Consider the following 14652-nt stretch of genomic DNA (forward strand, 5'->3'; position numbering starts at 1 on the left):
AAATCAGAAAACAGAAGAAAAATGCTTAAGAAAACTTATCACTAAATAAATGTGAATTACTATTAGCTATGATATGTATAAGAATATATTATATATTTATACAATATTTGTTTAATTAGTAATATAAAATCAATCAGTAACTTTTTTCTAAAATTAATAAATCATTTTAAAAGAAGCTAATGAAGATATTTTGCTTTGGTTATTATAGATGTGCAATCTTTTATGAGGGAATTGGACTAATGACTTGTAAGGTCTTTTTCAGATATAAACCTATGAACCTTGAATATTAAGATATGTTGTCATATGCAGTCATTTTATTGAGCAATTTTGCTTAATTTTTTGCTAAAATGGAGGATTAAAATGTGTAATAAAATGTATCAATAAAATTTTTAAATCTAATAATCTTGTTTGAGAGGATGAAGAACAAAATTATAGAGCATATGATCTTCCTACTTTCAGCCACTAAAGCAAAAGTGTTGGGGAAAGGGTCATCAGAATATATGTGTGCATGCATGTGTGTGTGCATATATACGTATAAAATATATATACACACATACGTATGTATAGGCATATATATATTATGTAGTATATGTATACGTATATATGTATGTGTGTTTTGGAAATATATGTGTGTGTATGTTTGGAAAAAGATTGTATTTAGACTAAACCCATTGTAATTTTTTTTTTGTTTACTGTGAACAACAAAGCTATAATAAGTTGATCATTTAGTTGAGATGCAAGAACAGAGAGCAAACATTTTATATAGATACCTCAGATATTAATTATCTATCCTTTCTTGACTTCTTTTACTGTCAGTTATTATGAATGGATAGCTCATCTAATTCAGGAAAGAAGTACCCCTCTCATTCCAATGGAAGGGTAAGGATGACCAGCTACCTTGATTAAGCACTCTACCCCTTAATGTCTGACATGAGATACATAAGAAGATGCTGTTGACATTAATCTACTCTACAACAAGCTTGAAAATTCCATTGTCAATTAATTTTTCTCCTTTTCTTCTTAATAGGGGGTCAGCTTTGGTGCACTACTACGAAGGCCATCTCTGAGGGTGAGGAGCTAATTGCCTTTGTGGTAGATTTTGACTCAAGGCTACAAGCTGCCAGTCAGATGACACTCACAGAAGGGATGTATCCTGCACGGCTGCTGGATTCAATTCAACTGCTCCCTCAACAAGCTGCCATGGCATCTATTTTGCCTACAGCTATTGTCAATAGTAAGTGCTGAGGATCACAGCTTTATTCATTCTATGGGGTATAGTCGAGGTATGCCCAACAGGCTCTGGGAACTCATAGAATTCTAGATTATTATGGACTATATCTATTCTTTCCTCTGGCTTTGCCTGTATTTTGGTCATGTCTGAAGTGGTTCTATGGAAGAAAGGCAGGAAGGAAAGACGGAAGAAAGGAAGAAAGGAAGAAGAAAGGGTGAGAGCATCAGAGGGGAAAAAAGAGAGAGACAAAAAGAGAGATATACAGAAAGAGAGTCAGAGAGAGAAAAGGAAGGAAGGAAGGAAGGAAGGAAGGAAGGAAGGAAGGAAGGAAGGAAGGAAGGAAGGAAGGAAGGAAGGAAGGAAGAAGGAAGGAAGGTTGAGAGCATCAGAAGGGAAAAGAGAGAGAGACAGAGAGAGAGAGAGAGAAAGAAAAGAGAGAAAAAGAGAGGAGAGGAAGAAAGAAGAGAGGGGAGAGAGAGAGAGAGAGAGAGAGAGAGAGAGAGAGAGAGAGAGAGAGAGAGAGAGAGTCAGAAGAAGTAAAATTCTTCCAGTGCATATGTCAACTCCTGAGTGGCACATGAAACACTGACAATAGTGAACTGTTTGGATATTTTACAAGTCTACTTAGCAGAATAGGAGGCTCTTTAAATACGATGGATTTGATCACAGATTACTTTGAGACTTCAAATATAGTGATAGCACTGATAAAGATTGGTCCCAGGAAGACCTAGAAAGAAAAGGAAAATGTTCCTGAAAAAGTTTTGAGCAAAAGAAAAAATTCAGATAATTTTGATATCTAAAAAGTTTCTTAATTTAATCTTTCATTAATATATATTTTTATTTTTATATTAAAAATATCTCTAGCAACAAAATTTTCTCAAAAATTCTGTTCTTATCATAGTTAATTGTTTTATGATAATTTTTATATGTATATCATGAAAAATATGAGAAAAATGATATGATTTTTATATGTATATCATGAGAAAAAGAATCTCATGGTATTTATGGTAGATAGAGTTCTGGGCCTAGAATAAGGAAGACTTCAATTCAAATCCTGCCTCAGAGATAATATTTGTAAAAACTCTTAGGAAATCTGAAAATGCTATGTAAATACTCATCAATATTATTTCATATAATAAGCAGCATTATTTTAGCCAGAATTGTATTGGCTGTCAGTGTAAGTGGAGATAAAACAGCCACATTGTAAGGAATATTATATAATAATACCATGTCAGTTCCCTCTTCAATACTCTCCTTATTGCCTATGTGATAAATTACATACTTCTCTATTTTGACAGTCTGGCTTTTTTTTTTTAACTTTTCTTTCCAATCTCATTATGCACTTGATACTTCAGCCAAAATGGCCTACTGAACATTTCCCAAATAAAGCATTGCATTTTTCACTTTTGTGCCTTTACAAAGACTCTCCTCAATGTCCAGAATGCCTTTCCTTCTCATCCATACTTCCTGAAACCCCTGGTTGCTCTCAAAAGCTTAAAAACACTTTAAGGGATCTCTCCTCAAAATCCTTTGCTTTTATTTTATGCATTCCCTGTCTTTCTTTTGAATTTATATCCCCAGCATCTTAAATGGCATGGACCTAATATATGCTGATTAAGAAAGTTCTGTCAGTAAAAGATTATAGTTAAAATTTTGGCAGCAAAACAGGACAGTTTTGAAAGTAACAGGTGGAATTTATTATACGTATATATGTGTGTGTATGCATTTTATATACATTCTATGTACACATATATATATATATGTATAGATTGTATGTTTCTTTTTATTATAATAACTTATTATTGACAGAACCCATGCCAGGGTAATTTTTTACAACATTATCCCTTGCACTCACTTCTGTTCCGATTTTTCCCCTCTCTCCCTCCACTCCCTCCCCTAGATGGCAAGCAGTCCTATACATGTTAAATATGTCGCAGTATATCCTAGATACAATATATGTATGCAGAACCAAACAGTTCTCTTGTTGCACAGGGAGAATTGGATTCAGAAGGTAGAAATAACCCAGGAAGAAAAACAAAAATGCAAACAGTTTACATTCATTTCCCAGTATTTTTTTTTTGGGTGTAGCGTATGTATTTTTAAAAGCAGGTAATATACAGTCATGGTTTTATATACAATTATACAATACACTTTGTCTCTTTGAATTTCTCTCTGTCTCTGTCTCTTTGTGTCTCTCTGTCTCTCTTTCTCTGTCTCTATATCTGTCAGTCTCTCTGTGTCTTTCTGTCTCTCTTTTTTCTGGTGTATGCATGCATATTTTGGGTAAAAGGAAATGCTAAGGTTTGGGGCAGTGGGGATTATATGTGTTTAAGTTCAGAATTTTTTAAAAATGAACTCCTTTGCCATTCCTCTTTCTGAAACAAACAGAATCATTTGATTCTTAAAATTCAAAATAAGTAAATGACTTTGTTTGATTAATGAATGACATTTAATCTCTTAGTTATCCCAGGCAACTCTAAGATTCTTAGTAACAAAGGAGTTTGCCAGTCAGTCTACTGTAGTAGAGAGAGTTTCTGACTGTAAATTCCCCACATTAATGAAATTATGTAAATCTTTCTACCCTGATTATAGAAATATATATACATATATATGTGTGTGTGTATATATACATATTCAGAATGCAATCATATCAATGTATGTGTATAAATTATATATAAATATATATATGCATAATTTTTAAAATAAGACCAATGATTTCACTAGTACAGAAAATTTTCACAGCTTCTATAAATAACAATGGATGATTTTCTGTAACTTATAGTTGTAAGGAGTTGCCTAAGGCATTGTGAAATTAAATGATTTTTTACTAGATCATGTGAGCAGTATATCTGTAAGAGACAAATCTGCAGCCCACATTGTCCTGGCCTCAGGGTCACCTTTCTATTCACCATGCCATACTGTCTTTCTTAAAATATATTATATATGCAATGTTATACATAATAAGTATCTGTGTAAAATTTTCATAATAATTGATAATAACAATAGCTAGCACTTATATAGTACCTACTATACGCCACATACTTTACCAAATGCTTTCCAAATATTATCTCATTTTATCTTCACAACATCTCTGAGAGGTATCCCAGTTTTACTGTTGAGGAAATTGAAGCAAACAGGTTAAGTGACTTACCCAGGATCACTCAGCTAAGAAGTATCTCAAGGTAGATTTGAATTGAGGTCTTCCTGATTTCAAGCCCAGCACTCTATCCACCATATACCTATTCTGTTGTATAAACTCTTTGAGGATATGGATTGTTTTTAACCTAATTTCTTACAGAGCATCTAGAAAAATAATCAGCCTATTGGAGTACTCGATAGATGTTCATTGATTTATTTTTCTATGGCACCCCATTCAGATTTGTTATTGGTCATTTTTCTGGTTTGGATCTTAGAAGCCTGAGAACAAGAAATCTAAGAGATGTTCTGCTTGTCACTGACTTCAAAAGTACTGTAGTTGATGTGTACCTTTATTTTTTTTTTCAGAGGACATATTTCCTTGTAAGTCCTGTGGCATATGGTATCGAAGTGAGCGGAATCTGCAAGCACATCTCATGTACTACTGCAGTGGGAGGCAAAGAGATGGGCCCCCAATCACAGAAGAGAATGAGGATGCTCCTCACCAGATATCCAGTGCTTGCCCCTTTCCACAATGCACCAAAAGCTTTTCCAATGCTCGAGCCCTGGAAATGCACCTAAATTCCCACAGTGGTAAGTTTCCCCTTTGTCCTGTTCCTCTATTATGGCTCTTCTAGGCCAGTTTTCTTTTTAGGGCACCATGAGTGCCTTAATATCTTATCATCACTGAATAAACTTTCTACCCATGTTTGTGCCTAGATTATAAGTCATATGCACCTATTTTCCCTGATGTAGGAATTGAATAGGCAGGTTGATATGTTAGGGAAAGTATTGGAAACTGGGATCAGGAAAACCTGCCTTCAAATCTTGCCAAGATATCCATTAGTGAAGAGACTTTCCATTTTGGGAGGCTCTTGTATCTAGGTGAAATGTAATCATCTTCAAGGACAATCTTGAGCAGTCCTTGTAGAATTTACCTAATGCTGATCTTAGTTCATTCATTTATTTCCTGCATCTGTCAATCTTTGAAAGCTGTAATTTACTTAGCAGATTCACCCTACATTTAATCATGGAAGTGAAACCCATCACTTCTTAATTCTACTAAAACTAGACTCATAAGAAAAGCAAAAGTAATTGTTATCTTTTCAAATTTCATCCTTACCTATATTAATTTGGATAATTGGCTTTTTAGATCTCTACCAACAGCTGAATTATTAACATTTCAACTGTGACAATTGGGGTCATAGGTAATAGATTTTGAGCTATAAAGAGGTCATTGAGTGGATCCTTTCATTTTATGGATGTCCAGCATTGCACAGCTAATAAGTATCCAAGGCAGGATTTGAATCCAGGTCTTCCTGACTACAAGCCCAAAGCTCTGCTGATTCACTTAGCTACCATTAGTGTTTTAAACTTCATAGTCTTTTTACTTTGACAGGTAAACATTTTCTTAGAATACATATGCAATAGGAGACTCCATTTCCTTTAGAGTTCTATAGTAGACCTCTTTTAAAACCCAAATATTTCTTTTTCTTTCCTATCAACAATCACTCTCTCAAAAAGATTTGCTACATAGATTCCACTTAAATATAGATATATACATCTTTTTTCTTGAGTATGGCAGAACCATCATCAGAGGTCACGGCATTTCTAGAAGTGCCTCCAAAGTCAATAGGGCACCTCTTCTAAAAAAATCTTTGTGTATCTGATTACTGGGTAAAGGAGTCTCTGAGGATAGAAGGATCCTTCCTTAAGCCACCTCACCCACATAGTTAAGGGGATATTTATGAGTGTTATGGTTGTCGAAGCAGCTCAGTTGCTTTCCACTCACCTTACTCCTTGGTCTTTCACATAATCTGAGTTTATTCATCTGGTAAAATAGAGGGTTCAGGGAAAGTTGGCCTTCCCAGATGGTGAGCGTGGGGAACCACAAATATGGTTGAACATTACTGGAGGCACCATATGTGCTACTTAATAACTCTCCAATGTGGGGAGGATTGGGAAAAAAATGACTATATTGGCTAAGGATAACTTTTCTTTGGTATGGGAAATAAAAGAGCAAGTTATAGAAATTCTATAACTTCAGCTATGTCATTCCTTTCTTTCTTGGTAGAAAGTCAGCATGATGTACTATATAGAATATAGGAGTTGGATTAAGGATGACTACATTCATACCCTATCTCTGTAGGGTTTAGATCTGTTAACCTGGGTAAGAGATTTCCTCCCTTTGGACCTCAATTATCCCTGTAAAATAAAAGGTTTCTCTCTTTTAATTTAGTGTTTATTCTAATCTAATCTGTGAAGAGGATCACACATAATAGTCTAGATCATATTAGCAAATTAAGGACAACAGTGTTTAATAAACTCTACTTAATGTATCTCGTTTTAAGCTACCCTGAAATAAAAAAAAAATGGGGATTTATAAAAAAGATAAATAGGAGGATGGTTTGCTCTGCAAAAGAATTCATTCATTGCATATCACTTTTAAAATATTTTAATGTGATTTAAGAATACATTTTCAGAAACACTTCTATATTATAAAGCAAAGTTCATTTATAACTTTATATAAAGAAGTAGTGTTTTCCTAATAAGGAGCATGTTCTAACAGAATGCACACCGAATAAGGAACTGGGAGGCCTAGATTTCAACTCAAGCTCTGTTTTTGCTGTGTGATATTTGTCTAATTATTTAAACCCTCTGAGTTTCATTATCCTCTTCCCTTAAATTAGGATAATAGTACCTTCCATGCTACCATCATGAGAAAAATGAGAAAAAATGCATATAAAAGCACTTTAAAAATAGAAAAGCATTCTAAAAATATAGGATACTATGACAGATCATAAATTTCAACAGGATATTGGATTTTGAGGTTCTCTCTTCTAACCTCCTATATTCTACAATTGAGGAAATACAAGTTAAGTGACTTGCCCCAGATCACATTGATGGCAAATGATGAGAGTTAAGATTTGAACCCAAGTAGAAGTAGAAAATTTGAACCTTCTGTAAGGTTCAAGAAAACCTTCTAATTCCAAACCTTGGTATCACAGTAGATGTATATTTATTTATTGCATATACAATGACCTGTCTCAAAAGAAAAAAAACTTGCTAAACTTAGTCAATTCAGCTGCTTATTTAACAATTAATGATTAGTAATAAATAAATTAATTAATAATGATTAATAAATTAAATAAACACTTGAATTCCTTGGAAAGTTCTGTGTTCTTTGAAAAACAAGATTTTTGGTTCTTAACAATCTCCTTTTTTTGTTTCTTCACAGGTGTGAAAATGGAAGAATTTCTCCCTCCTGGTGCTAGTCTAAAATGCACCATTTGTAACTACACTGCTGATTCCGTGATCAATTTTCACCAGCACCTGTTCTCCCATCTCACTCAAGCTGCCTTCCGATGCAACCACTGTCACTTTGGCTTCCAGACTCAGAGGGAGCTATTGCAACACCAAGAAATCCACATTTCCGGCAACAAACTTCCAAGAGAAAATGATATTGAACACTCCCCAAGTGGAAATGAAGATAATATACAGCCAGCCACAGAGCTGTTGACTAGAAATGAACTTCCACAGAGCCAAAAGGCCATGCAGACTAAAGATGCTAGCTCTGACACAGAGCTGGATAAGTGTGAGAAAAAGAATCAACTTTTTCTCCCCAATCAGAGACCAGAACTACAGTCTTCAGCTAATAAACAAAGCTTTTCCTATACAAAGATCAAGTCTGAACCTTCCAGCCCAAGACTTGCCTCATCTCCAGTTCAGCCTGGCATTGGTCCCTCTTTCCCTATGGGTCCTTTTCTATCTCAATTTGCTTTCCCCCAGGATATCACAGTGGTTCCTCAGGCTTCAGAGATCTTGGCCAAGATGTCTGAACTGGTCCATAGGAGGCTGAGGCATGGAAGTAGCAGTTATCCCCCTGTCATCTACAGTCCTTTAATGCCCAAAGGGGCAACTTGTTTTGAGTGCAACATAACATTCAACAACCTGGACAATTACCTGGTGCACAAAAAGCATTATTGCAGCAGCCGATGGCAGCAGATGGCCAAGTCTCCTGAATTCCCCAGTGTTTCTGAGAAGATGCCAGAGGCTGTAAGCCCTAACAATGGTCAGAGCTCCATTAACCTTCTTAACACAGCTCCTCATCCTTCTGATCCTGAGAATCAGCTCCTTCAAACATCCTGTATCAATTCCTCTACAGTCTTAGATTTAATTGGGCCAAGTGCAAAGGGCCATGACAAGGACTTCCCTGCACAGGCTAAAAAGCTCTCTGCTTCCAGTAGTAATGATGACAAAATCAATGGGAAACCCGCTGATGTAAAGAATTCCAGCATTTCTTTAGTGGAAGGAGAAAGTGATCCTAATAAGACCACCTGTGATGCTTGCAACATCACCTTCAGTCGACATGAAACCTATATGGTCCATAAGCAGTATTACTGTGCAACTCGCCATGATCCTCCCCTCAAGAGATCTGCTTCCAACAAAGTGCCTGCTATGCAGAGAACAATGCGTACCCGCAAGCGAAGGAAGATGTATGAGATGTGCCTCCCTGAGCAGGAGCCAAGGCCTCAACTTGTCCAGCAGCGTTTCTTGGAAGTAGCCAACCTCAATAATCCTTGTACATCTACTCAAGAGTCCACAGAAGGGCTGGGAGAATGCTACCACCCGAGATGTGATATCTTCCCAGGAATCGTCTCAAAGCATCTGGAAACATCTCTCTCGATCAACAAATGTGTTCCAGTTTCCAAGTGTGACACTACTCATTCCAGTGTATCCTGTTTGGAGATGGATGTACCCATTGATCTCAGCAAAAAGTGTTTATCTCAGTCTGAGAGGACGTCCACATCTCCGAAAAGGCTCTTGGATTACCATGAGTGCACTGTTTGCAAGATCAGTTTCAATAAGGTAGAGAACTACCTGGCCCATAAGCAGAATTTCTGCCCTGTCACTGCACATCAGCGTAATGACCTTGGACAGCTGGATGGCAAAGTGTTTCCAAATCCAGAAAGTGAACGGAACAGCCCTGATGTCAGCTATGAAAGAAGTATAATAAAATGTGAGAAAAATGGAAACTTGAAGCAGCCTTCTCCCAATGGAAACTTATTTTCATCCCACTTAGCAACTCTTCAAGGACTGAAAGTCTTTAGTGAAGCTGCTCAGCTTATTGCAACAAAGGAAGAAAACAAACATTTGTTTCTCCCACAATGCCTTTACCCTGGAGCAATAAAGAAAGCTAAAGGAGCAGACCAGCTTTCTCCATATTATGGAATAAAGCCAAGCGATTATATTTCTGGTTCCCTGGTCATTCATAACACTGACATAGATCAAAGCACAAATGCAGAGAGTGAATCACCTAAAGTTCAGGCCCCCTCAAATGGGTGTGCTGGCCAGAAGAAAGAGTCTCTGCCATTGTTACCCAAAAACAGAGGCATGGTAATAGTGAATGGTGGCCTGAAACAAGATGAAAGGCCTGCTACAAACCCACAGCAAGAGAACATTTCCCAGAATCCTCAGCATGAAGATGGACACAAGTCTCCATCTTGGATCTCTGAGAATCCATTAGCTGCAAATGAAAATGTGTCTCCTGCAATTCCTTCTGCAGAGGAACAGTTGTCTAGTATAGCAAAAGGTGTGAATGGCTCCACTCAGGCTCCAACCAGTGGAAAATACTGCCGCCTGTGTGACATCCAGTTCAACAACCTTTCAAACTTTATCACTCACAAGAAGTTTTATTGCTCGTCACATGCCGCAGAACATGTCAAATAATAAAAAAAAAAAAAGCAAAAACCACTAACCAACAAACCCATCTGTCACCTTTGGTACCAGTGTTTAGTATCTTGTTCCATGCAGTCCAAGAGACTGGCAATCAGGAGATAACTCATTAAGGCTGAGTTGAAGACTTAAGGTGTAATTTCATTACAGTCCATTAGTAAAGTGTATTATTGGTGCCATTTTCAAAAATATTAATTTATTTTACCAGCAGTATTCATAGCTGTGGTTATGTTATTTTTATTTAAAAACTTTATATTAAAGTCATTTGTAATGTTATTGTATAGTTATTGTGTAGCACATATGGTTTGCACTGTATAGTAGATTTTAAAGAAAATAGTCACAAACAATACAGAAAAAAAAGCATTTTAGAAATAGCTTCAAAAGCACTTGTGTATCCTGATTTTTTTTCTTATATGCTGTTGCAGATATATGTATATGCTAAAATATAACTTGCAAGGACATTTTCAATACACATGCTGTAAAGTTCGCCTTAAGATTTCAATTCTTAAATGACCAGGCTCCGTTTTGCACTTTATATTTTAGCAGATACAGTCCCTTAGTCATTAGGCTTTGCATTTGTATGTAGCGGTATGTTTCCGTCCATTTTCTTAATCTTAAACATGTATGTTAAATGAAGATGGCAATTTTTTTCTTGTATAGTACTTGTATTTTCTTTCACTGATGCATCTCTGTCTCAATTTTTAAACCTTTGCTGTTAAATGCAATACTTTATAAAGAATGAACAAAATTACTGGAAGCAGTATTGTAAGTAATGAGGATGTATTAATCAGTTTTATCTTTTGAAAGGCACAGTCAAAATTGAAACCCTAAACTCAATGCTGCAAGTATGAATTTAATTCATATATAAGATCTATTTAAATATGAGTAGCAATACTGCACCTGGTGATCACAAAGATAATGTTCTACTTCTGATAGAAATGATTTCTCAACAAATGTTGTTACTATGCATGTATATGGATGGAATAAAATTCCAGATCGTTGGAGAAGTTTGGAGATTTTCTTTTTTTTTGAATGGAAGAAATTTCAGTCATATGATGCAAAATGGAGCCACATCACTATAATAAGGGTACAATGTGCTAAAGACCCTTAAAATGTATGGAATTTTCCAAATCCTCCACACATCCTCCACATTGTAGGATTCTGTTTTTCAAACAGCCAAATAAGAACCATTCACATATTTCTTTTGGATATCTATGTAAGATTTTAAGGTTAACAAAGCATTTCACTCACTTTTAAGGAACCTGATCCTAACATAGCCTCAGGAAACAGTCAGTGAATGTTTATTAAGTTCCATTTATGTGCTAGTTAGTCCTTGTGCTAAATGGTGGGGATTCAAAGAAAAGCAAAAGACAATCCTTAGTAGCTTGTGGTCTAAATGGAGGAGACAATTTATGAAGTAGGCATTATAGATTGTATCTTTTTCCTTTTTTTGACCATATATATAATGTCAATTTGTAGGATACCTTCAACACTAATATACATTGAATAGCAACTCTTTTGCAATTAATCACTTTAGAGAGTTTCTTGGGGAAATAGATTAGGTAACTTACACAAGATCATATGTCTCAAAGATAGGACTTGAATCCAGATCTCCTGATTATAAAATTTGTTTTCATGATGCGTTCTTTCCTGACTTTTGGGACAAGTTTTTATTCTTCACATTTTACAGAAAATGAAACTGAAATATTAAGAAGTTAAATTGCTTATTCATGGTCACAAACCTAACAAATATCCAAAGTTGTGAATTCTCATCATACAAAATCTACTAGTTTTAGTATTATATTATTCTGTCTTGTATTATATCATACTGCTTCTCAAAGGAATTCTGAAGTGCAAAACTAATACAGTACTTATTAATATGACTAAAAGAAGTAATATGGAAAAAGCTCTTGGGAAAAATCTATGTTTTTTTTTCTTCTGGCCCTGGTAAAGACTAATTTATCTTGGTGCCTGAAGAATTAACAAAAATCAACATGCCTAACTTGCAAATATTCTGTATTCCTATATTCAATACCATTTTCCAAAGTAATTCATATGAATGAAGATCCTTAAGTTGCAAATTTGCAGTTGAAGGTGAATTCAATCCATTTTTACTAACCAAGCTTTTGTTTAGTTCCCTTCATCTGCAGGTCCTAGACCAGGTACTTGAAACACAGAGACATCTATAGAAAAGTCTCAACCCTTAAGGCTCTTATATTCTTAGAGGTAGCAGAGGTAGGGAGAAAACAACCTGTACCCAGAAAAACTGATACAGAATACACATAAATTAAAGCCAACTGAGATATGTTTGTGGCTTCTAGGAATGGCAAATACACATAAAGTTGTTCCTCTTTGCAAAAAAGTTGTGAACTTTTGATGCATGTGGGATTTGTGAATTTTATGTTTACAAAAGGCAACGTACCACTTAGCATTTGTATTTATTTAAGTAGTGTTTTCCCCAATATACTCCCTAGCTACTCATTGTGGATATTTCCAAATTTTAAAACATTTCACCTTAATTCTTGTTGCATGAATACCTCTTTCACTTGAGATAGTGTCTAAAGTAGAGTGAACTGTCCTTGCTGAATTTGAAAAAGAATTGCAGAGGATTTCCTCAGAGCTGCCTAACATGTATTAAGGGGACTCATAAGGAAGTTGATAAAGAATGTACACTGCATTGCAAAAAGCAGAATTAGTATGAATAAAGGCAAAGAGAGAATGAGGAGAATCTTATGATCATATACATGAAGAATAGTACAGCAATTGACCTCAGTCTCCACAAGTGAACTTTCTGGGAAGAAGCAAGATAGTCATTTTAACTGGAAAGACATTTGCAGATTATGAAAGATTTGAAAGAGACACAGAGACTTAAGACTTTGTGGAGTAGGCTGAAGGGAGTCATTTTAGAGTCTTGCAGAGTAACATGATATAATTTATATTTAAATAATAATAATAATGATTTGGTGCCTACTGGCAGAATAGATTAAGGATGGAGGTAGAAGGAAGAAACATTGCCCCTGGAGAGAAGGGGAGCTGTTAGGAGACCTATCAAAATAAATCATTTGGGAAGTGATTTTGTGAACAAAGCAGATGTGGAGAGTGCAAGAGATATTTCAGAAGGACAACTGGTAAGTTTGGGAGACAAATTAGACATAGAACAAAAAAGTGAAGGAAAAGTTAAAGAAAACAATGTTATTAGCATAGAAGGAAGGAAAAATGAGTTGAGGCTTATTGAATTTAAGTTTAAGATTGAAGATGTCATATGGGTAAGCAAAGTAACGATGATGATGATGATGATAATGATGACAATGATGATAAAAGCTTGCAGCGCCTACTATGTACTAGGCAATGTATTATATGCTTCATATATATTATTTCATTGGATCCTCACAATAATCTAGAAGGTAGGTGCTATTATCCTTCATATTTTATGGATGAGTAAACTGAGGAAAATAGAAATTAAGTGAGTTTCTTAGAGTTACACAGCTAATAAATATCTGATGCTGTATTTGACTTCAGATCTATGTCTCTACAGGTCCATACTCTATTCGGGCAAAAGGCTCATTATTTACCGTCCAAATTTAATATTCAAATGTATAGACCTTGTAACCAGATAGTTATTACAGCAGATGGATCATTGGGCTTGGAGTTAGGAAGATCTGAGGAGTTCAAATCTGTTCTCAGATACTTACTGGCCATGTGATACTGAACAAGTCACTTCACCTCTGTCTACCTCGGTTTATTCTGCTATAAAAATCATGGTCATATTAGCACCTCCATTACAGAGCTATTGAAAAAAAAATCAAAAGAGATAATATTTTTAAAAAGCTTTAAAAAGTGCAAATCACACTAGAAAGTGATTAATAAATGTTTATTCCTTTTCCTTATATTAAGAATATTGTTTACCTTTAAATAAAAAGTCCAACAAATTACAAAGTTGTTTAAGAAATATAGTTGACCATAGAAAACCCCAAAATTTTATTTGTAAGTTTCCAAGTCAACTTATGTCTATTAACTGTCTTCTTCGTTCCTACCTATGCATTGAGCATTATAGTTTATTATCTCTGTTTTCAGATCTATCTATCCAACCCTAACTTCTCTTTTTACCACGGAATTTGTATCTAACTGCATATTTTATATCTTGAATTAGATATCCTCTAGGCATTCAACTTGGATCTTGAAACCCAAGTTAAAATCATTATCTTTTCTCCCCAAAACCTTTCCTTTTCTTATTTTTCCTTTTACTGTGAAGAGTATCACCCTCCTTCTAGTCACCATGGTCCTCAATCTAATATTATCTTTGATTTCTCATTCTTTCTTATTCCTCATATCTAATCTATTTCTAAATCCTATTGATTTGAATTTTGCAACAATTTTCAAATGTTCCCTTCTCATCTCTGACTATGGCATCATCCTGATATAGTCCTCATCATTCATGTTGTAATAAGTACTCATTGATGTGAATTCCTGTCTCTTTTTACTTCAGTCCATCCTCCACTCAAATGTCAAAATGATCTTCTCAAACCACAGATTATGTTTATGTAACTCCT

At 35.2% G+C, this 14652-nt stretch overlaps 1 protein-coding gene across 2 annotated transcripts in view; it reads left to right on the top strand.

The window, feature by feature from the left end:
* The window catches only part of ZFPM2 (zinc finger protein, FOG family member 2), a 543440-nt gene extending 532337 nt beyond the window's left edge, over nucleotides 1-11103 (top strand). For both annotated transcript variants that reach the window (XM_023496449.2, XM_031947110.1), the window contains 3 exons: nucleotides 1028-1234; nucleotides 4736-4960; nucleotides 7605-11103. In XM_023496449.2, the coding sequence (XP_023352217.1) occupies nucleotides 1028-1234; nucleotides 4736-4960; nucleotides 7605-10096 (2924 nt within the window). In that variant the 3' untranslated portion in view covers nucleotides 10097-11103. The remainder of the gene's footprint in view (nucleotides 1-1027; nucleotides 1235-4735; nucleotides 4961-7604) is intronic.
* The last annotated feature ends 3549 nt before the right edge of the window (nucleotides 11104-14652 follow it).

Source organism: Sarcophilus harrisii, chromosome 1, assembly GCF_902635505.1.
Source record: "Sarcophilus harrisii chromosome 1, mSarHar1.11, whole genome shotgun sequence".
In the NCBI taxonomy this organism is placed as follows: domain Eukaryota; kingdom Metazoa; phylum Chordata; class Mammalia; order Dasyuromorphia; family Dasyuridae; genus Sarcophilus; species Sarcophilus harrisii.